This window comes from Thunnus albacares, chromosome 2 (assembly GCF_914725855.1).
Source record: "Thunnus albacares chromosome 2, fThuAlb1.1, whole genome shotgun sequence".
Taxonomy (NCBI): domain Eukaryota; kingdom Metazoa; phylum Chordata; class Actinopteri; order Scombriformes; family Scombridae; genus Thunnus; species Thunnus albacares.
The window spans coordinates 30295198-30321603 of NC_058107.1; the positions used below are offsets into that span (position 1 = coordinate 30295198).

Below are 26406 nucleotides of genomic sequence, written 5' to 3' on the forward strand. Positions count from 1 at the left end.
TGGTAGTGTTTCTGCATCTCAACCCAGTTATTTTTGCTATATTCTTCATTACTGTAGCTAATTACCGGCCGTACATTTAAATTTACACTAGTTCTGCTCATGTCACACAGTTGTTTACACACTTTTCAGACCTGCCAGTTACTTTAGCTTAGCAATTAGCAATGGCTTCGCTGTCTCCTTCTCGCTCTCCTGCTCTCTCTTGCTCGGTTTGTCTTACGTTTAGCTATTCCTCTGCCTCCTTTATTGATGATGGTACATTTAATATAGTCTCAGTGAGTTCGAAGCATGGCTCCGCACTGTGGAAACCCAGTCGTTAGTGGCTGTAGTTAGCCAACCCTCAGTAGCCAGTGTCAATCAAAACAAGATCTGCCATGTGTACATAGTCGTAAGAGACGGTTTAAACACCAAAATGAGCTGTTTTCTTTTGAACACGGTTTTCTAATAGTTATGAACATTTATTCTCACTCAGATGTTTGTGGCTGCTTAATGAGACATTCAACTTTGATATCATATATGCATTTTTACTATTTCAAGCCAGATTTCCAGAGGCTTTAATGCTGATTTTTACAAGCTTAAATTGCTTAGACTTTGACTAATTGACATTTTATTGTGGGTTGTGGAATTAAAACTAACTTAAATTAAAGGCTGTAACAAATGTCGGTCTTTTGCTTTTCCTGTGGTTTTGGTGCCTTTAACTGAACCACAGACTGAACGGATTTAATTTGGAAAAAAAAAAAGTTCCAACAGATCAGCTGTCGTCATGAGTCATGAGGCAGTAAAATTACATGAAGACAGAAATGTAAACAACTATAGATTAGAGCTGAAACAATAGATAAATCCATCAGTCTATTGGGAAAAAAATTCATTGACCATTCTGACACTCGATCAATCACAACCTCTCAAAGCCAAAATGCCGGATATTTCTTGTTTCCAACCTCCCAACTAATAAGATCTGCCACTTTTCCAACATGTTTTTTACAGGTTTCAGGTGACATATAATTTCTACATTTTGATATTTAGTTAACTTCTTGCTGCCACTTGAAGATGTTACTTCCGTTATTTTTGTTTTATTTACTTGAACCTCCTTTTTCTTCCCCAAATAGACTCAAATCTTTAATGTTAATACGGTGGTGTTTCAGAGCAAACACACGTCGTATGTCTGTCGAACACTATATATTGTACTTCGTCAATTTCCCTTTGATTGTAATTCACTTCACCTCAACTTGTCATTCCATGTTAAATATGTTTCCTGTTAAACAAAAAACTCAGACTTGTGCTCAGAGCACATTTCTCGTGAGTAAAACAATCAGCACTGACAATTACAAATGGAAAGTAAACAAAACAGTGCTAGTATAGGAGTGACTTTTTCATTTTGTTGGTATATTTCACAGTGTTGCAGATCATAAAATCATCTCAGAGAAGTTTAAAACCGGCTGGAGGATCAGACATAAATGATGTGAAGATGTTTAGTTCAGTATAGTGAAGTCTACCTCTCCTCTGTTGTGCACCAGGTCTGCTGTGCCAGCTGGACGACGCCTGCATCAGCAACCCGTGTCAGAAGGGCTCCAACTGTGACACCAACCCCGTCAGTGGAAATCACTTCTGTACCTGCCCTCCGGGCTACGTGGGTACTTCCTGTGATCTGGATATTGACGAGTGCTCTCTGGGTAAAACTCACACCGCCTGACCTGCCAACTCTCTGTCTCTCTGTCATGTTATGATGATCAGCTTCAGACTGAGGACACATTTAAACTTCTCTAATGAATTCCATAAAACATTGATTTTCATTCATTTAATTATACTGCTGACAAGAGCTTTTCAATCAATAAAGTCCATTCGTAACTCTTTTATAGAAGCCAAAATACAAGCTCATTCTTTCCTGCTATTATGGGTACTTTGGTACCCATAATTATACCCATAATCGCAGTAAATAACCCCCTCAAGGGTATTATTGCTGCAATCATACACAGTCTTGGCTTTGGTTTTGGCTTCAGCAAACAACACTAAACCACCCAAATCATCTCATTGTCATGTAATCACATTCAGATATCTTCTTGCTACAGTACGTCTTGTACGTACACGATGGCCTGTTAGCGTAAAGTAAAATTAAAGTATTAATGTATTTAAACAGGTCCCAACCCGTGTGAGCACGCAGGGAAGTGTATAAACACCAAAGGTTCGTTCCAGTGTAAGTGCCAGCGTGGTTACGTGGGGGCACGCTGCGAGCTGGACATCAACGAGTGCATGTCAAACCCATGCATGAACGAGGCCACCTGCCTGGACCAAATAGGAGACTTCCACTGTATCTGCATGCCAGGTAAGACATTTGGTTAGTCACAGTTTGACCAGAAAATGGACTTTATCATGCTTAACACTGCTGTTACCCTGAAATAAAATAGAAATCTCACTGTTAACTAAAAGTTGAGACTCAAATGGCCTCATTACAAGCAAGTCACACACACTTACAAGTTGCTCATTTAGTTTCGGCAACTGGTCGTCTGTTCAGGTTGAATCAGTACAATTTTAGTTCCTGCAGCTTAACAAGGCATCAGAAAGGTATCTGTACTTTTCCCTGTAATTAACTTGACATGAATTAAAAATAGAAATTTGTCTCTCATAAAATGAAAAGAGTAAATACTCTAAAAGCTGATTTAACAGCTCAGAACATGCCTAATTTGTCCATGCCCCTGATCTCCTTATATTTACATGGTCCTGCTGAAACAATAAGTCAATTAATCAATTGCTCGATCAACAAAAAAAAGGAATTATTTTTGATAATTGATTAAATGTTTAAAACTTCACTTATTAACCAAAAATACCAGACATTCACTGGTTCTTGCTTCTTAATTGTGAGAATTTGCTGATTTTATGATGAAATGTAAATTAGAAATCTTTAGATTTTGGACTGTTGGTCAAGCGAAATTTGAAGACATTTTATAGACGACCCGATAGATCACTTTATCTGAGCCACTGTTTATAATTTCAAGCCATCACAGCGGTGTATAACAGCAGTGTGAAAATGCTTCTCAGTGCGTGTCTCTGTCTAACCGATACATCTCCCTCCTGGTTCCTCCCTTGCTAATTGGCCAGGCTACGAGGGGGAGTTCTGCGAGATCGATACGGACGAGTGCGCCAACAGCCCCTGCCTGAACAACGGCAAGTGTATCGACAAGATCAACGCCTTCCACTGCCAGTGCCCCACAGGTGAGGCTGCCGTACTGCTGCAGAAAGGGGGGGGAGGGAAGGGGGGAGGGATGATGCAGGGAGGGGGCGTGGGGCCAGGGGGCACTGAGGTCGATCTCTCTTTTCTACCTCGCTTTTTCCTCCCTCTGAAACACAAACACACTCGCACACACACAAACACCTCTTTTGGACGGGCACTAATCCCAGCCCTGAGGCAGGCTTACGCAGGCCCGGGTAGCCCAGAATGAACGCAGCAATCGAGGAGGAGAGGGAAAAAAATCTATAGGGAAAGGCTTGAGGAAGTTTGAACTTTTTAAACAAGTTTCTTATCCCTTCTACAAAGTCTTGATGAGTGAGCAGAAACTTGTAGATCTAAACAAGACTTTTTGATTGTGACTGAGAACAAGGGAGAGCTAATAATAGCAGGCAGAGCTACGACTATGCTCCATAAAATATTTTCTGTGTTGTGGTGGCGAATGAGGTAGTCGTTTGGTCTATTTTGAGGGCGGCTAGTTGTTTAACGGCAGCCTTTTCTTTCCAGAAATACCATTGCTGTTACACTATTTGGATAAGAGGTATTGATGTTTTATTCAGGGGTGAAGGAATGCAACTATTGAATCACGGAGAGAGAGGGAAAAGAGAAAGGAAGAAGGGAAAGGAAGGCTCTTCAGATCTCCTCAAATGTGTTTTTTTGTTTTGCATTCTTTGAGCGAGATCATTGAGGTGGAAGTGATTTTTTTTTTTTTTTTTCTCTTTCTTTATTTTTGGGGAGGCAAATAGCGAAGCTTCGAGTCGGGCGGATCAAAGGCGGCCCGGGTGGAGAGAGGCAGGATTCCTCCTGTTGAGAGAAAAAGAAAGGAAGAAGGAAAGAAAGAAAGACACCCCAACAAGAAAGCTTTAGAATTAATAGAGAGGGGGTACACGAGTGAACACAAGAGCTTAACGTCTAAGAAAACTCTGTGTGTGACAGTGAGAAAGGGTTATGTGAGGAAGCAGCACAAAGTGGCGGTGGTGAGTGTTTTTTTGGGAGGGAGGGAGGATGGAGGGATGGTGGTGGTGGTGGGGGGGGGGGGAGTTTGAGACGCACAAACCGTTATGTTGAAGCAGGAAGGGAGGGGTAAAGAAGGGGGAGGGGTCTTAACCGCCCTGCTTGAGATGTAAATTTGTCCCTGTTGCGAGCCAGGCCCGAGGCGAGGGTCCCCTCTTTTCATTTCTGTACATGGAATAGCCATGGAAACCCCACTGAGAGCCATTGAAATGTCTGATTCCAGCAGTCTGGGGATAAATCCCTCTTTGGCTGCTGAGGTGCATGTCTGTCTGCGCCTCGGTGCATGCTTGCATTTCTGCTTCACCGTTCGTTTGTGTGCGTATGCATATGTGTGCATCTGGGTGAGAAATGCTTTTTTTTTTTTTTTTTTTTTGCCTTTTTTTGATTTCACTCAGGAGCGCTGTAACTGAACTGTGAAGAAACGTACGTTTGCATCACATTCTGGCAAATAAACACTCAATTTCTACCGCTTTTCGTTACTTATTTCCCACTGCTGGAAACTGGCGCCGCTTACAGAAGAGACTGGTGTTGTTTTCCCTTCTTGGTCTGCAAACAGCTGATTTTCCATATTTCAGTTGCTTAAGTTTCTTTTTTATGATCTTGTCTGTTTTATTAATTATTGATGCGAGGTTAGTGCTTCAATTCTACTGCTGCACCATTTATAAGAACTTTTAGGTTGCAAGGTTGTCAAGAATCACTTTGACTGATTGGATCATATGACCACATATTCTCTGGACTGAAATCCATTTATTAATATGTTTGAACTATTTATTAATGATTACCAACATTTATAACGACATTATTACCAAAGAGAAAAGATTAATACCAGCCAATGGAATTTTTCACAGCACAGCTACCCAAAATGTGTTCTTTGTTCTTCATAATTGATCTATAAAACATCAGTAAATTACGTATTATTTACCATTAATAAGACATTAATTATAACTTATAAACCATTTATAAACAGTTACTTATCCTTTGGAGGTGTTTATTTTTCCTTTTTGGTAATAATGCAGTTATAAATCATTAATAAATGCTTAACAGGTATTAATAAATAGATTTGGGTCCAAATCCTCCTGCAGCTCTTTTCCTGAAAGTAAGTGGTCATTTAGTCCAAACAGCCAAAGAGATTTTTCACAACCTGTCAGCCCAAAAGATGTTATCAGTGGCTGGAAACTGATTAATAAATGATTTATTAATCATTAATAAAGCATTATTTACTATATCTTCCTCTTTTGCTGAACCCTTGATAGCCTCTAACCACAGTTTGTATACGTGTGTGTAAATGTGTACGCGTGTCTCTGCTGTGTCTACGTTGCAGTCCTCACGTCATGTGTATGCGTGCGGCCAAGTCAGAAAACAGTGAATGGTTTTAACAGAGTCCAGTGGGAGACATCAGCTCACCGCTAGCCACACAAATACTTCCTCACCAGATTAGAAGCAACTTAGTCGGTCTTAAAAAAACACCTGTGTGTTCCTGGCGGGGGGGGGGGGGGAGGCACAGGGAGGGGAAGTAGCACTTTATCTCTTCATCAGACAACATCCTACTAGTCCTTGGACTGTACCATCATGTGACAAAAGGGGAAAAAAGGAGAGGCGGAAGAAAGTAAACGTGAGATGAGAATAACTTCGGGAAAAAAATAGAAAGCCTGCTGGTTGATTCTGAATGACAAGGAGTTTGAATAGTAAAGGGTCAAAGGTCAAGCTGGCTCTTTTTAGAGGCGGGAAGGGAGTGGAGGGGGGGGGTTAGAGGAGAAGTAGTGAAAGCAAGACAGGAGAATGCGCATTGTGATGGAAAAGTTTTGGGGGACAAAGGAGGCAACAGCCTCAGTTTGGCGTTGTGTTGAGCAGACAGGCCCTCCTTTGTCTCTCACCCCTTGGTCAGGAGGCCACGCAACTTTCATTCTTCCCTCATTTCTCCCTCTCACCCCCTCCCGTTTTAAACGAATTGGTTCCCCCACTCTCCCATCTCCTTTTGGAGTCGTGCTGAAAAGAAGTGAAAGGGAAAATAGAGAGCTTGTAGTGTTGCGCAGTTGTTAATTAACATGCAGATTTCTGATTCGTTGAGAGCCCTCATAGTATGGGCCCGGGATTATGATTGGGACCGGTTTGAAATGGTGAGAACACAGTAGCCGTGTCTGTACACACACACTCCTTCACGCACACATGCACACAATAACACCCTCTTGTTGTTTTTTCAGGCTTCACTGGGAACCTTTGCCAGATAGACATTGACGAGTGTGCCAGCACACCATGCAAAAATGGCGCCAAGTGCACAGACGGGCCCAACAAGTACACCTGCGAGTGCACTGAAGGTATACACATTTACAAAAAAAAAAAAGTTTTAACAAAAGCTGAAATTGTAGAGTAGTAGAGTAGGGAGTGGGAACATTAAAGTTGTAGGAAAAAGACAAACATTTAAGCCTGTGAAATATACCAAATGTTAAAAAAAAAACATGACAAAGTTAAAAAAAAGTGAGAAAATCAGCTCACAAGGATACAACTATTTTTCCAGGATACACCGGAAAGCACTGTGAGACAGACATCAACGAGTGTTACTCTGATCCCTGCCACTACGGCACCTGCATCGACGGCCTGGCCTCCTTCAGCTGCCACTGCAACCCTGGTTACACCGGCAGGCTGTGCGAGACCAACATCAATGAGTGTCTGAGCCAGCCGTGCAGGAACGGCGGCACCTGCCAGGACCGAGAGAACTCTTACATCTGCAGCTGCCCTAAAGGCGCCACAGGTAGAGACCACACAAACACAAACACAGATACAAACTTTTTTTCTGAACTTTTTAGTCACTGAAAGCAATTTTTTCTTGCCAGGAATCAACTGTGAAATCAACATCGATGACTGCAAGAGCAATCCCTGTGACTACGGCACCTGCATCGACAAGATCAATGGCTACGAGTGTGCCTGCGAGCCCGGGTACACGGGTAAGCAACTCGCACATGTTATTGCTCACTCTTGAGAGATGAAGCTGTTACGTGGCAGGAGATTCAGCTCAACTTCTGAAAGCTAGAAGACTCTTCTCTTTATGAAAGCTCAAATGAAGAAGTAGAAACTTTTACAGCCTCCCAAAGAGGGAGTGGAAAGTTTGGAATTTTAGGAATGAGTTACACATAAGCCTGTATAATACACCAAATTTCATGAAATATGTAGAAGACCAAGCCTTTATTTAATCAGGTAATCTCATTGAGATCAAGATCTACTTTGCAAGAGAGACCTGACTACAGCAAAAGACATCATGAGTGCAGAAATAAGTACATGTACACATACATGAGACAATGAATACAAATGATAATACAACTGAGTGCATCAAAATTTAGCTCTGAATGACAAGACGGCTTTGCCATCTTCTCTCATATCAAACAAAAAAAGCTTTATTGGCATGAATTTTGATGTTACATAATTACCAAAACTGAATTATATGTAAGTGAGTCTTAGATTTTAATCAGGAAAACAAAAGGAAACAGAGAAATAATCACAAGACAGCGATTAATTCAAATAATACAATCCTAAAGAACTTATATACACGAACACAAAATGATACAACAAAGTAGGAGGCTTGTGTGCATAATGTGTACATATTTTGCTGCCTTCTACTAAGATCTAGAGAGTTTTTCCTCATTAGCGTGATGGAGGTCACATCTCTCTCCGACCTGCCGTATCAAATCATTACAGATCTGTAATCTGCCGGAAGCCATGATGTGGCTGTAGAGCTGATTTAAGACAGGTTGGCTCATCTCTCAGGTGACCGGGTCACAAAACGAGTGTTTAAAGGTGCAGGATTGGAGGATGGAAGGTAAGGACGGAAAAGGAGGAGGAGGGTGACAGATGGCGGGCGAGTGAGCACGCTCCTCTGAGGCTCGACCGGTGTCACTTTCCAGCTCCACCCTGTCCCCAACCTGCTGCTGTTAGGACACGCAAGATGCCCTCCCACACAAAGAGAGGACACACACACACACTCTGGCACACACAGTCACCGGGGATTTGAGCAGGAGAAAAGATTCCCTGAAAGATTCCTGAAAGTTGAGCTTTTAAAAGCTTGGAAGCCGGTTCGTGCTTTAAAGCTAAATGGGCTGCCTTTATGTTATGCGTGGCACCGGCCTGAATGGCGTCAATGCTTCAAGTGGCCGACAAAGAGGGACTTAAAACCCCTCATGTTTCTGAAAATCGATACATTCACTGCGCTGAGATATAGACTTCATTGTGCGGTGGCTTTGTCTGCTGCTGTGTGGGTTGGCGTTGGTGTATCTTAAAATAATACTTCAAACAGAGTACAAGATTATCAGGTTGAAAGGCGTCGCAAAAGTGTAGCAGTAATTTTAAAACCCATCACTTTAACGTCTATACACAAAAAAAAAAAACATTTATGTGATGGGATGACATAGTTTAAGACTCTTCAGGAAGTAAACAAGGCATCCACTGCTTTCTTTTAGGTACCATGTGTAACATCAACATCGACGAGTGCGCCATCAACCCCTGCCACAATGGCGGCACCTGTATCGACGGCATCAACAGCTTCACCTGCGTGTGTCCGGAAGGATACCACGATGCCACCTGCTTCTCTCAGGTCAACGAGTGCCTCAGCAATCCCTGTATCCACGGTCACTGTGAGGACAAGATCAACGGGTGAGGCAGCCGATAACCTGGTCCAAGACAGTAGATTTACTGGTATAGTTATAAAAGAAAGATCAACTTTAAAATGCACTTTCAATCCAATATAAACCAACACATTTAATTTATGAGACAGATGTGTTGTTTGTGTATTATTTTTGAGGGTGTGTTGAAATAAAAGAAGACGTTTTAAGGCATCAACAAGATAAAAGAAGCGTTTGTCAGACTGAGATTCATCACTGAGATTTTTTTTCTATTGTTTTTCGTGTGTTTGTTTCTTTCTTTATTATTACAGGCCTTAAACCATAAATTTGACCCCCTAAGCATGCTCAAAAACTCACCAAATTTGGCACGCACTGATGAAATGTAAAAATTAACCCCTAAAGTGCCAAAATGTGCTGTCCAGCGCCACCTATGTAACAAAAATGGCCGCCACGGCCCGTAGGAATGTCGTTGAGAGATCAAACCAAAACTCAATTATTCGTCTCATCAAAGCATCGGAAGCAATGTAGACATGCTGTGTGCAAGCTCCTTCAGGTGATCCTACAATTTCGTTTAAAAAGTAGACAAATCCACCTGATCCATCTCACATTTCAACAGAATCAAAATTCATATAATCAGGTTAAAACCAGATATATATATGCATATATGACCTGACAAAATTTGTCTGCTGCTTTATGTTTTGTTTTTTTTTCTTTTCGTATGTGTGGGTCACCCCAGGTTGCACTTGTAGTAAATAGTTACCGCGTTTATGGGATAGGCAATAGTCTACGAAGCTGTGTTATAGGATGTTAGGGGCACGTCCATGGAGGATGTGTATGGGGTACACTTTTTTTTTTTCTTTCCTTTAGTTTTCCTTTTGGTTTCTTATATATTTCTTGTAGGCATTATAACAGGGCTGCTCTATGCCTTCTACTGGTTAATGTATTTATATCGCAATCTATGTTTTGTTGAATGAGTTTTGGTAACAGTGACACCAGAGCAGCAAGCTTAGTGATAAAGCCAGCTGGAATGTAAGAGGTCTTGGCAAGCCCTCGAAGCTTAACCGGGTGCTTCTCCACCTTAAAGATCTGGGTGTTAATATTGCTTTTATTCAGAAGACGCATTTAATAGAATCAAACACTTCAAAGCTACACAGGAGCTGGATATCTCAATCATATCAGTCTACTTTCAATAGCCAAGCACGGGACGTAGCCATTCTTATCCACCGGTCTGTCCCGTTTAAATGTACAAGTGTGATAACTGATTGTTATGGACGCTATGTACTTGTAACAGGATCCATGTATAACGATCCTCTTATTTTAGCAAATGTTTATGCCACTAATTATGATGATGATCACTTTTTCGTTAAATTTCTTTCGTCAATACCAAACTTTGAGTCCCATCGTTTAATTATCGTTGGAGATTTTAATTGCTGTTTAAATCAAACGCTGGACAGATCATCATCCAAACATATTGATGTCTCCGGGTCTTCACGTATAATTCATAGTTTTCTTCAAGATTATGGCATCTCAGATATTTGGTGTCGCCAACTTGCATGGACAGACATGTCTCACCCAGCAGAAAATTCTCATCCTGTCAATCAAGCTTTCAAAATAAAAGCACACCACACTTGTAATAAACATCCCTCATTTTTAAAAAGCAAAATGATCTGATCATGACGGGCCAGAGTGCGAGGTCCCGACCAACGCTGCTAACAAGCTTTAATTATAAATGTTTTCTCCTCTTCAGCTATAAATGCCTGTGTGACTCTGGCTGGAGCGGTAAAAACTGCGACATCAACAACAATGAGTGTGAATCCAACCCATGTATGAATGGAGGCACCTGCAAGGACATGACCAGCGGATATGTTTGCACCTGTCGCATGGGCTTCACCGGTCAGTATTTATGTGTGTGTGTGTGAATGTTTTGGATTACAGAGTTTGTTTTCCAACCCTCATTTCTCTCCATATATCCACTTGACCGTCGACCTTCTACTTAACCTGAATTGTGTGTAATATGTTGTCCTCCCTAATGACAGGGCCAAACTGTCAGACCAACATCAATGAATGTGCCTCCAACCCCTGCCTCAACCAGGGGACGTGCATTGACGACGTTGCGGGCTACAAGTGCATCTGTATCCTGCCTTACACTGGTATGAAAATATTATTGAAAATATTTGATACACCCATGTTAGCCTGGTGTTCTGGCATTTCCTTACTGGGGGATAGTTTCCACAGCCTGTGTGCTTTAAGTTATTGGCCAAAGAGGAAAAATGTGCTGCGGATGAAATAGCAGTCGAGTAAAGTTCAGCAGCAAGACTTCCTCAGACCTGAAAGACACCGAACCTCTGACTCACTCTGGTCCTCTGCGATACAAAAGCATCCCTGATAAGGCAGCTGGAAAATATTTTCATGTCATCTCACTTATTATTTGACAAAACAGATAATGATGGAAAGTCTAAGGGCACATTTTCTTGTATTTGTTGAGTCGTCTTTTTGGAAAAATCCACAGGACTTTGAATAATAAAAGGCTTTTGCTTGTGCCGGGGTGGGAACGGGGTGCTTGACACATTTCCTGTTTGCCTGCTTCCTGTCTCACAGAACAGCAAATGTCTTCACAATGGCCGGAAACTGGAGCTGGCTTCCTGTACGAGCTGTGTGTTGTGGAAACAGATAGGGAAATGTCTCCGCAGGCCTCTAATAGTGACAGACCCTGGCTAAAATCTTCTGATAGCACTGATTGAAAGATGATTCTGTGTCCATTTGGGTTGGGTTATCTCCAAGTTCATGACTTCAGTGTGATAGCACACAATGAAGGTTAAAGTTAAGCATCATTTGTAATTCATTTTAATTAAAGTAGTGCTATAATAAGAGGGCTTTTGTGTTTGTGTGTTACAGGAGAGAACTGTGAAACCTTGATGGCACCCTGCAGCTCCAAACCCTGCAAACATGGAGGGGTGTGTAAGGAGTCAGAGGACTATCAGAGCTTCTCCTGCGGCTGTCCGGAAGGATGGCAAGGTAAACATCAATGTCAGCATACCTGTGTGTCTTTTAGAGATCATTTATTGCTGATGGACACAAAGATGTCTCCTATTTCTCAGTATACAGTATGTGCACTGGAGGCTTCAAGTTTCCACATCACACGTGTAAATTGCATACTGGACCACAGTCGGCTCCGATCTAGTTGTGATGGCACAAATCACGATCATACGTCCACATGTTAAACTCAGGTTTAGGATGAACACACAGAAACTTTCCCCCTTCAGCAGGTGAATGTCAAAAACAGCCTTTTAGTATCAAAGTTGGCGCAGTGACGCTCAAACATCCAACTGAAGGAACAAGAAGAAAAACGTATTTAATTTCCTTCTCGTGATCAATGGAGTTTTATCTTACTTCCTGTATATACCTGCTACAATTTAAAGAAAGGATGGATGTTACTTTATTGCTTTTTCTCCTCTCTAAGGCCAAACGTGTGAGGTGGACATCAAAGAGTGTGTGAAGAATCCCTGTCGCAACGGAGCAACCTGCCAGAACACCATGGGCAGTTACCGCTGTGGCTGCAAACCAGGCTTCACCGGACGCAACTGTGAAACCAACGTCGATGACTGCAAGCCCAGTAAGACCTCTCATTTCTCTCTCTGTACTCCTTTCTGCTCTTATTCATCAAAATAAGGTGACAAATACCGAGCCAAAGACCTTGAAACACAAGCTACGAAATAGTTACTCACCATTACGCATCTTCCCGCAGACCCCTGCAGCAACGGAGGCCTCTGTAAAGACGAGGTGAACGGCTTCCTTTGCACCTGCCTGCCAGGCTTCCGGGGTACAAAGTGCGAAGAGGACATCAACGAGTGTGAGAGCAACCCGTGTAAGAACGGGGCCAACTGCACCGACTGCGTCAACAGCTACACCTGTACCTGCCCGCCCGGCTTCAGTGGAATCCACTGTGAAAATAACACACCTGACTGCACCGAGAGGTACGGAGCTCACAGAAACGTGGTGTCATATTAGTGTCACAAAAAAATCAGAGTGTCATACTTAAACCCTGTTTCAAGAGATAAGACACCGGTGAGTGTATTTACAAGTTAGTGAGGACATTCATTCAGATCAACAGGTTCACTTTCTCTCAAATGTTAATGTAGACCACATTTTCTTGTCCACTACTGCCCCCTCTGGTAAAATATTGATTTACAACAGCTGACTTATATTGCTCTTGACCCATAAGCAGTAAGTTAAATACAGTAGCCCAGGAGAACTCAAACACAAGGTCCACTTAATGAATTTACACTGCATAAAAGGTCCATTAAGGCTGCTTACATAATGATAGTTAAGTACAAAAACACCAGAAGTCTTCACATGAACAGCATTTCTGAATCAATGTTAGAAGTGACACCTCTGACAAAGTCCTTAAACTTGTGCATAAAAAGGTGCAATGACCCGGTGGAGACACCGATATAAGTGTTCATGTTTGATTTTGTAATTATTCTGCTGGAGTTCAGTTTTGTGACTCTTACCTCTGTGTTTTCGGGATAGTTTTGTTCAAAACAAGCATGTTTGGTGTTGTAGTGGCATTTTTATGTTCCCACTCTTCAAGCACAATGGTCCAGTACTTCCCTCCGGTGAACTGAATGCGCACTGAACGCTGTCCAGTCATCCGTCCAGTCATCCCTAAATGAATGTTTGTTCATAGTCAGTCTTCTGTTTTTTGTATCAGCTAGTTCTGAGAAAGCAACCAGATTATCCACCAGAGCTCCTACGTTCCACAACAACCTATAACTGAGGCGAATAGTTAGCAGCTGAATCACGACAGCTCAGGTGACGTCATAGTGATGTGTCACTCAAAAGTAGTCTGGGTCAGGTTCTGATTAAATTTTGTGCTTTTTTAGATTAAATCCAAGTCCACCTATTGAGTATGTATACCATACCCTGTTCCCTAAATGACCTTGTAACTGTACAGTTTATAAAAATGCCAGGACTTGTTTCTGTCTAACTCTAATGTAGAGTTACTATCTCAGTCCCCATGTGGCAAAATGTGAAACACTGTGAATCTGAATGAAGGAACCGCTAAATAAGAGTATTTGTTCTTAGATAACTTTCTGTGGATAAATCAGATGTGAATTTGCCAGCAGCTCAAGTAACGAGAGGTTTATTGATTCTCTCTTCTCCTTTCTTCTTTCTAATAAGCCGCAGAATATTTTCCAGCCTGTTTTGATATATTTCATTCACATTTTTCTCTTTTTTTTTTAATCTACAGTTCCTGCTTCAATGGTGGCACATGCGTGGACGGCATCAACACTTTCACATGCTTATGCCCGCCAGGCTTCACCGGGAGCTACTGCCAGCATGATATCAACGAGTGTGACTCCAAACCTTGCCTAAATGGCGGCAAATGCCAGGACAGCTACGGCACCTACAAGTGTACCTGCCCGCATGGGTACAATGGACTCAACTGTCAGGTAGGTGAACGGAGAGGGGCTTCAAGTTGAGCTAGCCTGTTGGACGTCACTTGCGGGAACTGACTTAGTGATTTGTAAGTCAAAAGATGTAGCGAGGTTAAAACTGGGTCCAATCTGGCTGAAAAGTGAAAGTTGATTAGATGTCGAGGATACATATAGACGTTATTTCAACAGCATTTCAATTGTTTTATACCGTTGTGTAAGGCTAGGACCATCTTTACATTAAAATATTGTCATTTAAATACGATTATATGTAACTGGTATGTCTAAAAATCTCTCACTTTTAAGCCACGTTTAGTTCTGTTGTATGCCGTTCAGTCGAGTTTTTTGACCTGCAAATCATCAAATCAGTGCTCACTGGGATATAAAAAAATGTAACCCTCTGATTTCCATTTGTACAAAACACCATACAATCAGTGCATATTGGATCTAATATGTGCGTTCACCCCTCAGAACTTGGTGCGTTGGTGCGACTTGTCACCCTGTAAGAACAGGGGAACTTGCTGGCAGAGAGGCACCACCTACAGCTGTGAATGTGAGACTGGCTGGACGGGCCTTTATTGTGACGTACCAAGTGTCTCCTGTGAGGTGGCAGCCAAACAGAGAGGTAATATAGTTGGTACTGGGGTTTTAAAAAAAAGCGCTTGTGTGGTCAATCTGCTTTGAAAATATGTTCACTAGTGTCATTTTACCTTATGTGTGTCCTCATCCTGGTTCAAAAACAACTCTTAACGCCGACTCTCTCTCTTCCTGTCTCGGTAGGGGTCGAAGTCGCCCAACTGTGCCGTAATTCGGGCCAGTGTCTGGACGCTGGAAATGTTCATTACTGCCACTGCCAGGTTGGATATACTGGAAGTTACTGTGAGGAGCAGGTGGACGAATGCACCCCGAACCCCTGCCAAAACGGAGCCACCTGTACTGACTTTCTAGGTGGATACAGCTGCAAGGTAAGAAACCTATTCACCACATTTAGAAATCATATACTTCTGCTTTTTTTATTGTGTATCAAGTCTGTGTAGTGTCTTAACTACACAGTGTCCAAACTTAAGACATTTGAAAGGTTTAAATACAGTTAAATATCATTTTAACTTTTAGAGGTCTTAATAAACATTATTTTGTGTTGTGAAATTTAGTCCCATGTAGAGACTTTCTTTCAAATTGGATCTTACAGGCCACTTTACTTGGCATTTTAAAGGTCATATATCATTATCTAACTCTAGCTCATCATGTATTTGTTCAGATTGCTGGGTGTACAGCAGGAATCCTTTAGACTAGGCAGCCTTAATAAAGAGGCCGGTTTATAAATAGAAGGCAAACAGCTTGGTTATGTTAATCTCCACTGGAATAAAGGATCTGCTGGCCTTGGCAGGATGGAGGCCAGAAAAACAGCCAGGTAAACAAAAAAACATCTTTGTTTCACGTCAGACATTGATTAAACTCTCCCCTCTCTTTTTTTTGCTCCTTCTTCTTCTTCTTCTTCTTCTCTTCCTCCTCCTCCTTCTTGGCTTCCTCTTGCTCGTGTTTTCTCCCTGCCAGTGCCTACCAGGCTACGTGGGGACCAACTGCTCTGATGAGATCAATGAATGTTTCTCCCAGCCGTGCCAGAACGGGGGCACCTGCATTGACCTGATCAATACCTACAAATGCTCCTGTCCCCGAGGAACCCAAGGTCAGCAGACCCCACGCACACTCCTCCACACCACTCTCCCTCTCTCCATCCTCTCCTCCTTGTCTCCACGCTTCATTAATTAGGGCTTAACAGCACCCAGGGCATGTCTGAAAACTCCTCCTCCCGTCGTCTTGCCTCCATCCCTTCCTCTACTTGTCAAATACACCATCGATTTTTCTCTCGGACATGAAGGTAGGGTGTTGTAGGTCAGCCAAAAGTGACAGTCGAGCTGGTTGTACCCCGAAAAAGCTGACATGTGACTGGTTATTTTGATGAAGAAATTGAAAAATGTCAGAGGCTTTGGTTTAAATAAAGAAAGTTTGAGGGAAAATTGATCTTTATAATTAAATGGTTATTTTTAAGGCTTATTATTTTCATTTTTACAAAATATTCAGATTTTTTTTAATACACAGTGTTTGCACTGTAAATCTTTTTCTTTTTTTTTTAATTCACTTGGATTTTTGTGTCGGATATTAAATCATTTTTAGAAAAATTAAAACCAAATATAATAAAACCATTTTACACTGACAGTCAGTGATCATACAGGGAGAATTAAATTGTTCAAGAGGTAGAGATATTAATTTCTCTATTGACTTTACCCTTAATAGACCATTAAGTCTATTTTTAGTTAAGTCAGTATCTTGTACAATATTGCTGTTTTTTTCTAATTCTGATTTGTATTACTTATATCTTTGGTGCATGACAGTGCAGCGTTGCTTACAGTACATGTAGCATCAGTGGCATAAAAAAACAGAAACAAGAATACAAAATAAATGAAATCAGTAGCGCGAGGGACATGCTAATAAAAACATAACTAGGAAGAATAAACACGCAATAGATTGTAATGTTAATTACTATTCATACTACAGGTTTATCAATCAGTGTTATATATGTACAAAAAAGATCCCAGACTGGTGCCTTACTCTTGTTTCCATTATTCATCCATAAACAGTTTCTTGTACAGCATTTTTTAAACTAACAGCTCTTTTCACTCACTTAGAATATATTTAGAGTATATTTTTTATTTACTTAGTTTTTGTTGTTAAATTTAATTTATATTATTTATGTCTTAGGTGATACTTAATAGTGAGAGGGTTTCTCCTAACATTATTGTTTTTTCTATAGCTATCGATCACTCCCTTTACTGTATGTATAGAGCCTATGGCTGAATCTGAAATGTTTTCATGAGAGGACTGATGAAGTGAAAATTTATTTGAAAATTAAAGGAGAAACAGATAAGGCAGGTTGAGAGAAAACTGTTAAACCAAATTAAAATCACAAATGAGCTCCTGTAACTCATGATTCTAATTAAATGTTGCAAAAGCGTTCAAGAGCTGAATTCCCCCCCTCTAAGTGTTATTTTGATCTAAACTCACTCTTCCCTCCCTCAGGTGTTCACTGCGAGATCAACATCGACGACTGCAACCCGTTCACCGACCCGGTCACCAAGGAGCCCAAGTGTTTCAACAAAGGGAAGTGTGTGGATCGAGTCGGAGGCTACCACTGCATCTGCTCGGCGGGATACGTAGGGGAGCGCTGCGAGGGAGACGTCAACGAGTGTCTCTCCAACCCATGTGACCCGCGGGGCACGCACAGCTGCATCCAGCTCACCAACAACTACCGCTGCGAGTGTCGCACCGGATACACAGGTAAACATTTAAGAGCTGAAACACAAGCAGCGCTGTTTGTAAATGTCGAGTTTTATCCTCGATTTTTTTTTGATGGTGCACATTATATACATTTTGCACATCTGTATACAGTTGATCTTTTTATTTTTAGGGACACAAATTGCTTTTGTGTGTGTGTGTGAGAGAGAGAGAGACAGAGAGAGAGAGAATATGAGTGTGTGTGCCTGTTATATTTTTGCAACTCTGACCAAATGAATTTCCTCTTTTGGTAAAACAGCAGATCAGGGGAGAACACACTCAGCCATTTTAGGACAGAGAGGGATCTGGGCTGTATCTAGGGTTAAGGTTTGGATATGGGTCAGTCCCAGTCCATTTTTAAGCTTTAGGGGTATTTAGTTTTTGTAATTTTGTCTAAATTGCTATTCTGATAACGTCTGTCGGAGGAGGGGGTGAATCTTCTGTTGAGTTTTCTTTCATGTTTTACATTTACGTCCCTGGGTTTTAGGGGAATTCCTCTTGTCTTATTACGCTTTTTGCATCAGTAAAGACGCTCTATGTGATATCGGGTCATACAACTAAACATCAAAGAAAATGTGAGGAAGCTTTTGAGTCCGTTACATCATTTAATAAACATTTTTTTTTGTGTGACCTCTCCTCAGGTCAGCGCTGTGACACGGTGTTTGATGGTTGTAAGGGAAAACCATGTCGTAATGGAGGGACATGCGCTGTGGCCAGTAACACCCCGCATGGCTTCATCTGCAAATGTCCTCCTGTGAGTACACACACACACACACACACTTCCACACACACACCTTTGTCACTTGTACGGATATTTTATTGACTTACATTCATTCCATTAACCTTAAACGCAACTGCTACATACCTAACCCCAACTCTTACCTTAACCATATCCTGAAATAAAACATTAAGGTTGTGGGGACAGTACGCACAGACACATACATATATACACACACTTGACCTGCCTGCAGAAAAAACATGGTTGATACTAAGGTTCATCTTTGACATTAACATGAACACACACACACAGAGACCAGTTTTTGTCTGTGTGTGTGTTTTCACTCATATTTTATGTCCTCACACATCCAAAAGTTGCTGTGTTTCTTGCTAGAAGGAGACACTGTTCACTACAGTTAGCATTAAAAGAGCCCTATTGTCACAATGATAGTTTAAAATATACTTTTGGTAACTGACTAATATATGAAAACATGTACACAGACAGACAAAAACATTTACAAACATTCATTCACATCTACAGGCATTTTAGAATTTGCAATTGCAATGGAAGCACCTGGAGAAAACTCAGACATGTAACCAGTCTCAGGTTAAAACCCAGGACCATCCCACCATTAACATCTCTAAAGTCCAGTAAAATTAAGAATTTTCACACAGATATTTGTATTAATACCTTTTTAAAATAAGAATTTTGATACATTTTTAATATTCAAAAGGAAGACAGATACATTCCCAGATGATTTTTAATGAAAAATTAGCTATTCATAACTAATTTTTTCCTTTCTTGTAGGGTTTTACTGGCTCCACATGTGAATATGACGCCCAGGCTTGTGGCAGCCTCCACTGCCGCAATGGAGGGACCTGCATCTCTGGCCAAAAGAGTCCCAAGTGTCTGTGCACGCCATCCTTCACTGGACCCGAATGCCAGTATCCCACCGACAGCCCCTGTAATTCCAACCCGTGCTACAACGGCGGCACATGCGAATACACCACCGAGGCTCCGTTTTATCACTGCGTCTGCCCCACCAACTTCAACGGTCTCCGATGCCACATCCTAGATTACGACTTCCACGGAGGGTTCGGCCAGGAAGTCACGCCGTCGGAGGTGGAGGACGTCTGTGAGATCCCGCAGTGCGAGGAACATAAGCACAACAAGTTCTGCGACGTGCTCTGCAACAACCACGCGTGCGGCTGGGACAACAGCGACTGCTCGCTCAACTTCAACGATCCGTGGAAGAACTGCTCGGCCTCACTGCAGTGCTGGCGCTACTTCAACGACGGAAAGTGCGATTCGCAGTGTGACAACGCTGGATGCCTCTATGATGGGTTCGACTGCCAGAACCTGGAAGGACAGTGCAAGTGAGTGGTGTTGAATTTAAAAAACATTTGGTGACATAATAATGTTGCCTGAAATGCTGCTGTACCAAAAAAAACAGACCTTAAAATGATTCCCAATATTTAAATAGATGGAAAAATCTTAAAATTTTCAGACATAATTTGGCATTTTTGGGTGTTTACCTTCTGAAAATGCTGTTTCTTATTTCTAAATCACCATAGTTGTATATTTCCAGTCTGGGATTTTAGCAAACTACATTTTAGGAAGCAGGACACCATTGAAATTCTGTTTATTTGTCGTCTCTATTAGAGCTGCAACAATTAGTTGATTAATTGTTATTAGATAAAATTAATCACAAACAATTATGCTAATCGATTAATCATTTTGAGTCATTTTTTAAGAAAAAATGTCTTAAATGTGAATATTTTCTGGTTTCTTTAGTCTTATATGGTAGTAAACTGAATATCTTTGGATTGTGGACTGTTGGTCAGGATAAAGCAAGACATTTTAGGTTATATCTTAGGCTTTTGGAAACAGTGATCAACATTTTTCACCATTTTCTGACATTTTATAGACCAAACTAATAATTGATTAATCAAGAAAACAATCAACAGATGAATCTATAATGAAAAGAATCGTTAGTTGCAGCCTTAGTCTCTCTTTGTATTTCTGTATTTCATTTCTGGACACCTCAAGCTTTTCAATCTTTGATAAATTTCAGGTGATATAATAGTCCTTCACTCAACATCACTAAGAGGTCAAGACTCTTAACATAATGATGAACTTTACTTCCAAATTAACCAAACTTTTTTTTTCTTTAGCCCTCTGTATGACCAGTACTGCAAGGACCACTACGCTGACGGCCACTGCGACCAGGGCTGCAACAATGCAGAGTGTGAGTGGGACGGTTTGGACTGTGCCAATAACATGCCAGAGAAGCTCGCCATGGGTCAGTTGGTTCTGGTGGTCCACATCACGCCCGAGCAGCTACTCAACAATTCGTTCGGCTTCCTTCGCGAGCTGAGCCGTGTCCTTCGTACCAACGTGATATTCAGGAAAGATGTTAAGGGGGAGATGATGGTGTACCCTTACTACGGGAATGAACAGGAGCTGAAGAAGTACAATGTGAAGCGCTCGGTGGACACGTGGTCAGAGGTTCCTGGCAAGGTGCTGAATGTGGTGAAGAGGAGCCTTTATGATGTAGAAGGCAGGAGCAGGCGAGTGAAGAGGGAGCTGGATCATTTGCAGATCAAAGGGTGAGCAAGAATATCTAAAAATGTTTCCTTTACTGAATATCTGGCACAGTTTTTTAAGGATTCTGCATATGAAACAGAAATTACTCAATTCTGACTCAACATTATCTCCGAATGTGCTGTCTCTTCTCTCTGTAGTTCAATCGTCCACTTGGAGGTGGACAACCGTCAGTGCTTCCAGCAGTCCTCAGAGTGTTTCCAGAGTACCAACGATGCCGCAGCCTTCCTCGGGGCTTTGGCCTCCAGCGACAAACTGGACGTTCCCTACACCATTGAAGCCGTTTTCAGTGAGTATACCCTAAAGAAATCTGCATGAATCAAGAGACTCAAATCCAGTAACCCAGAATGGACAAACCAAACTCTGGCTCTAGAGATGGCCTTTGGCGGCCACCGTAGGTTCTCCTACATGCTTGGAAGGGGAGAGGGACAGGTGGGGGTAATTCAGTTGGTTGCAATGTGCAACCTCCCCGCTAGATGCCACTAAATCCAACACGATGCACCTTTAAAGGACCATGACAATCTTTTTGCAGGTTTTAGCTTCATAACTACAAATCATTCCAGGCCTGCATTTGTTTCTATTTATTTCAGTATGGGAGGAAAATCTATCAGCACACACTTATTGTCAACAACTCCCAACCAATGAACCAATCATACTAATACTCAATGAGCCCCACTGTAGTTTATTTTGAGTCAAATACCATATACTCCTCTTTAAAGTTTGCAAAAAGCTAGGAAAGGGAACTATTATTAATTATAATAATGTAACTTTGATGCAGATTTGACATTCTCTGTGATGTTTAAGCTAGTTCTAAGGGTCTAGTAATTGATTTTTATATGAATGGAAACCAAAATGCTGCCCGGAATGATTGGAAAACTGCTGTCAAATATAAAACTGACAAAATGGTTTGCATAATAATTAGCCGTGATGTAAAATAAATGTGATTTGTAGTGAATAGCCCGCTGGTATGGTCCTTTCGGGCCTTGTTCTAGTGTCTTTACATACATACTCATACACAAGCGGATGAGACACGTGCTCTTCCACACTCAAACTGAGAATATCCGTTGCACCCTCTGGTCGGGTCCTAACCCTAACACTCTTTGATTGTGTATTTGTTATGCAGTGGTGAACAAATGCAATTGTGAATCTCATGGCCTAAACAATCAATCCTTTCCTCAGTGTGTAAATCCACTGGCTTCAGGCTCCAAAATGGTTAATTGCCGCAAATCAGCTCATCCAACCCCCTGCTCACACAATATAACACTCTATCTCCATCTCTCTCTCTCTTTCTTTCTCAGACATGTACACATATACATCCATGGATAACACACTTACACACACACACACACACACACACACACACACATGCACGCACACACACTTCATCCCACAGTGTGAGGGGCTGCTGCAACCTTCACCTCGCTGAATGTAATACCAGGACTTAATGCATCTCTAAGGGTTTAGGTTGGGGGAGTTTATCATTTCAAAATCGTTAGTAGAAAAAAAGAGAAGGGGAAAAATTGATCGGGAGTGTGCTAGAAGTTGGGAGTCTTTGTTATCTCGAGAATCCTAATAAATCCTCCGTCTTTACAGCTTAAAGCGCGTGCAGTAATTTGAAGTTCATTAATCCCCCTCCTTTTTTTCTCTTAAAGAAAAAATGGTAAAGTTGTCTCTTGGTACCCTGGGTTGAAAAGGGAGAGAGGAGGTGGTAGTGGTCTTTTTTTTCCCCCCTTTTTCTTTTTTTTTTTTTATCACGCCCCATCCTTTTTTTTTTTCTTTTTTGATGAAAAGTGGTTAGCAATTCTGATTATTACTGAATAGATAGTAGAAGCTAGCTTTACAAACGGTGAGGATCGTCAGTCAGTTTCTGGCGCTTGCTGCTGGTTGCGGACAAACTGGTGTGTTTTGGAGTGGGAAACCGTGGGGCGAAGAAGAGCCGGACTCGCTCTGCTCGTACGCTCAGGCTGATCTTTTTGTCGGTCTAAACGTCTGTTCCCGCCGTGACCATGTCGTCCCTTTTCCTACCAGGCGGTGTGGACCCCGATACAACCCAACCCCTCTACCCAATCTACCTGGTCTTGGCCGGCGTAGGGATACTGGCCTTCCTCGGAGTGGGGATGGTGGCTGCCCGAAAGCGCCGCCATGAGCACGGGCGCCTCTGGCTCCCCGAGGGCTTCAAGACCTCAGAGACTAGCAAGAAGAAGAGACGTGAGCCTGTCGGAGAGGATTCGGTGGGATTAAAGTAAGTTTCCGTTTATTCACCATTGGCGCTCAGTGTCATCGGGTACCTGTTTCTTTGCGGGTCAGGTGAAGGGCTAGTTCTGAAGGACAAAATGTGGTAACTGGTGATCAGTCAAATTTAGGAAAAGGGGGGTTTGCCTGGATCATTAATGATAATGATATAGCAGGTTTAGGTGTGCATTAATTGACTTGTTGGAGCAGAGGGGTGGGGTATGGATTTAATCAATGCTTTTGTTTTTCGGCATTGCTGCACCATTAATGGTGAGTGGCTCAGATGAGATGGAAGCATTTGAGTTCCAGGATTTTCACGGGGTTTTCTGCTTGATCACAGGCCACTGAAAAACACCTCAGACATATCACTCATGGATGACACCCAGAATGATTGGGGAGAAGATGAGCCTTCAGACGCGAAACGCTTCAGGGTAAGGACACAGAAATATGACAGCTGAGCTTTGAAGGATTTTTTTTTTTTTTTTTTACAACTTTTGCAACAATTTTCTGAGGAATACCAGTAAATCTGGAATATTAAACACAAAATTACCAATATTGGAATATTGGACTTTAAATCTTGGGAGTTATTATGACTTTATTGCACATTTTCAATTTTTATTTCTTTTTTTTTCATGTCTTTTTATCATCTAATCGAAATGCTTCTTTTTTGTTATATAACAATTTGAATTTAACTTAGCCTCTCATGCTATTTTTTTTTTGTTTTCTAACCTCTTTCTGTACTTGTTGTAGCAGTTTGACGAGCAGGCTATACTGGAGGTGGACGACCAGACGGACCACCGCCAGTGGACCCAGCAGCATTTAGATGCCGCTGACCTGCGCATCCCCTCCATCGCTCCCACACCCCCCCAGGGCGAGATTGAGAATGACTGCATGGATGTCAATGTCCGGGGACCAGGTGGGTGACTATAGACTTACTTACTTATCTATAAAGGCAATTAAAGGGATTTCTCTGCCTGTGGACCCAATATTGGTTCATTTTTTATTCTGGGTGACTTGGTTGCCTTTATAAACAAAAGTACATATTGTAATGTTTTATAAACTAATCTAATTAAAATTTTCATCTGTCAGCAGTGATCTAATTGTGTGGGAGATATTATGGGAATATCTAAGTTTGGAAGAAATTCTTAAATATTTCCTCTTATCAAAATTACTCTAAATGAATATTGATAGCCCAAGATAAATCTGACAAGGTCACTAGAAAGAAAAATATATTCATGTTAAAAACAAAAGGGATTTTTCAGGCTTTCCTCTAATTGTTCCAATTTCTTCTTGTGATGTACTGAATACTACTAATACTGCTTTATAGACCTATAAAAATCCTTCAAATAAAACAACCCGAAGAAGAAAAATCACTCTTTTGTTGAACTGCTTACAACTTATGTGCACAGTAAAGCTACAACTTGTGACAAGAGGCGGCAAGTAAATATTGATTTCTTATTTTAAAGGGTCACAAGCTAAAAAGGTTGGGAACAACTAATCTGTCAGATTGACTCGTACACTTTTTAGTGAACATATCCAGTAGTGTGTGTGTGCGTGTCTCTGTGTGTGTGTGTGTGTGGGTAGATTCACACATTTTCTGAGCATTTCACATTTCACTGTCTGGATTGATGATTGATTTGTGCCTTTACTGAGTGAACATTTCACATTTCTAGTGCGTGTGTGTTTTTTTTGTCAGTGTGTGTATGCGTGTGTGTCTGTTCGCTAATGTAGGAGTTGCTAAAGCCCCATGTCCTCAGGGTAAAGGATCTTCTTCAAAGCAGCTAGCTGAAAGCCAGGCGCCTGGGGGAAAACACTGATTCCTGATCAGATTAATCATTTGACCAGTAATGGGCCTCTGTTTTTTTTTCTGTGCCACATTACAAAAACCAATGAAGGCATCAAATGCAAAAAGCCAATTTTGTCGCAAATTCCCTGAAGAAAAGCTATGAAAAATCAAAGTAGCAGGGTTAACAACTTGAGAGCACACTTTTTTTCCCCCCGTCGCGGATCGATGCACTTGAATCGACCAAATCTGTGAGATCTGGGGCTTGCTATCCTTTTGAAGAGGAGAAAACCTTTCGAAGTCGACTGACTGAGCTGCCTCTCACAGTTAGATATTAATGCTTCGTTTTTGCAGCAGCCCAGCTTTAGCAAGCCCCGGCCTCTATCCCCCTAGCTTCGCTTTTCTTCTGAAGCTTCTCCTGTGCCGGGGCCTTGATCAGAATCCAATATCGAAAAAGGAGAGAGCGGTGATGATTCAACGCAGGCAAAAGTGTCAAATCCACATTCGATTTGTTTGTTGCTTTGTTTTGATCGGCCTAATGCTTTGAAGTGCAGGCTCATGTGTTTTTGTAGCAGTTACTGGGCTCGTGCTGACCAAGCAGTCTTTTACCTACATGTGCCTCCTTTCATGTGCCTCCTTCTCCTCTCTCTCCGTCCAGATGGATTCACACCCCTGATGATTGCATCCTGCAGTGGGGGAGGGCTAGAAACAGGCAACAGCGAGGAAGAGGAGGACGCCTCTGCCAATGTGATCAATGACTTCATCTACCAGGGTGCTAACCTTCACAACCAGACTGACCGGACAGGTGAAACTGCTCTTCACCTGGCTGCTCGCTATGCTCGTTCTGACGCTGCCAAACGCCTGCTAGAGGCCAGCGCTGACGCCAACATCCAGGACAATATGGGCAGGACGCCTCTGCATGCTGCTGTGGCAGCTGATGCCCAGGGCGTGTTTCAGGTGGGTTCAAATTACAATATTATTTCCTAAGAGATCACTCTATTAGTTAAAAACAATTCTGATAATTGTTTAAACGTAAGCCAAACAAAAATGCATTTTTGTCATTTTATTGACAACAACAAATCAACTGATGAATTACTAATTACAGAATTTCTAGAAGGGAGAATTACTCACAGGATAACATTTACTTTTATATAAGTATAGCTAATGAAAATATTTGAACCTCTGAAATGAAGAATTTCAAAGGGATTGATTTGCTATCTTGTCTTTTTAGATTTTGATAAGGAACCGCGCGACGGACTTGGATGCCCGCATGCATGATGGCACCACACCCCTGATCTTAGCAGCCAGGCTGGCAGTGGAGGGCATGGTGGAGGAGCTCATCAACTGTCACGCTGATGTCAATGCAATCGATGATTTCGGTAAAGTTTTTCTGCTTGATGTCACTCATATGAGCGACAGAAATCATGACAAAAAAGTTCCTCATTTGCATCAAAAGGATG

At 41.7% G+C, this 26406-nt stretch overlaps 1 protein-coding gene across 2 annotated transcripts in view; it reads left to right on the forward strand.

The window, feature by feature from the left end:
• The window catches only part of LOC122965925 (neurogenic locus notch homolog protein 1-like), a 49515-nt gene that overhangs the window by 19951 nt on the left and 3158 nt on the right, over positions 1-26406 (forward strand). The window contains exons 7-32 of one of the 2 annotated variants that reach the window (XM_044330063.1): positions 1512-1667; positions 2132-2317; positions 3091-3204; positions 6433-6546; positions 6747-6980; positions 7063-7173; positions 8680-8872; positions 10589-10734; positions 10878-10991; positions 11737-11856; positions 12302-12454; positions 12587-12815; positions 14093-14294; positions 14748-14901; positions 15057-15241; positions 15831-15963; positions 17355-17612; positions 18251-18363; positions 19135-19703; positions 20502-20936; positions 21072-21220; positions 22960-23173; positions 23504-23594; positions 23914-24079; positions 25605-25903; positions 26178-26325. In XM_044330063.1, coding sequence (XP_044185998.1) covers positions 1512-1667; positions 2132-2317; positions 3091-3204; positions 6433-6546; positions 6747-6980; positions 7063-7173; positions 8680-8872; positions 10589-10734; positions 10878-10991; positions 11737-11856; positions 12302-12454; positions 12587-12815; positions 14093-14294; positions 14748-14901; positions 15057-15241; positions 15831-15963; positions 17355-17612; positions 18251-18363; positions 19135-19703; positions 20502-20936; positions 21072-21220; positions 22960-23173; positions 23504-23594; positions 23914-24079; positions 25605-25903; positions 26178-26325 — 4986 coding nt within the window. The remainder of the gene's footprint in view (positions 1-1511; positions 1668-2131; positions 2318-3090; positions 3205-6432; positions 6547-6746; positions 6981-7062; positions 7174-8679; positions 8873-10588; positions 10735-10877; positions 10992-11736; positions 11857-12301; positions 12455-12586; positions 12816-14092; positions 14295-14747; positions 14902-15056; positions 15242-15830; positions 15964-17354; positions 17613-18250; positions 18364-19134; positions 19704-20501; positions 20937-21071; positions 21221-22959; positions 23174-23503; positions 23595-23913; positions 24080-25604; positions 25904-26177; positions 26326-26406) is intronic. The other variant, XM_044330064.1, reaches the window with a different exon arrangement.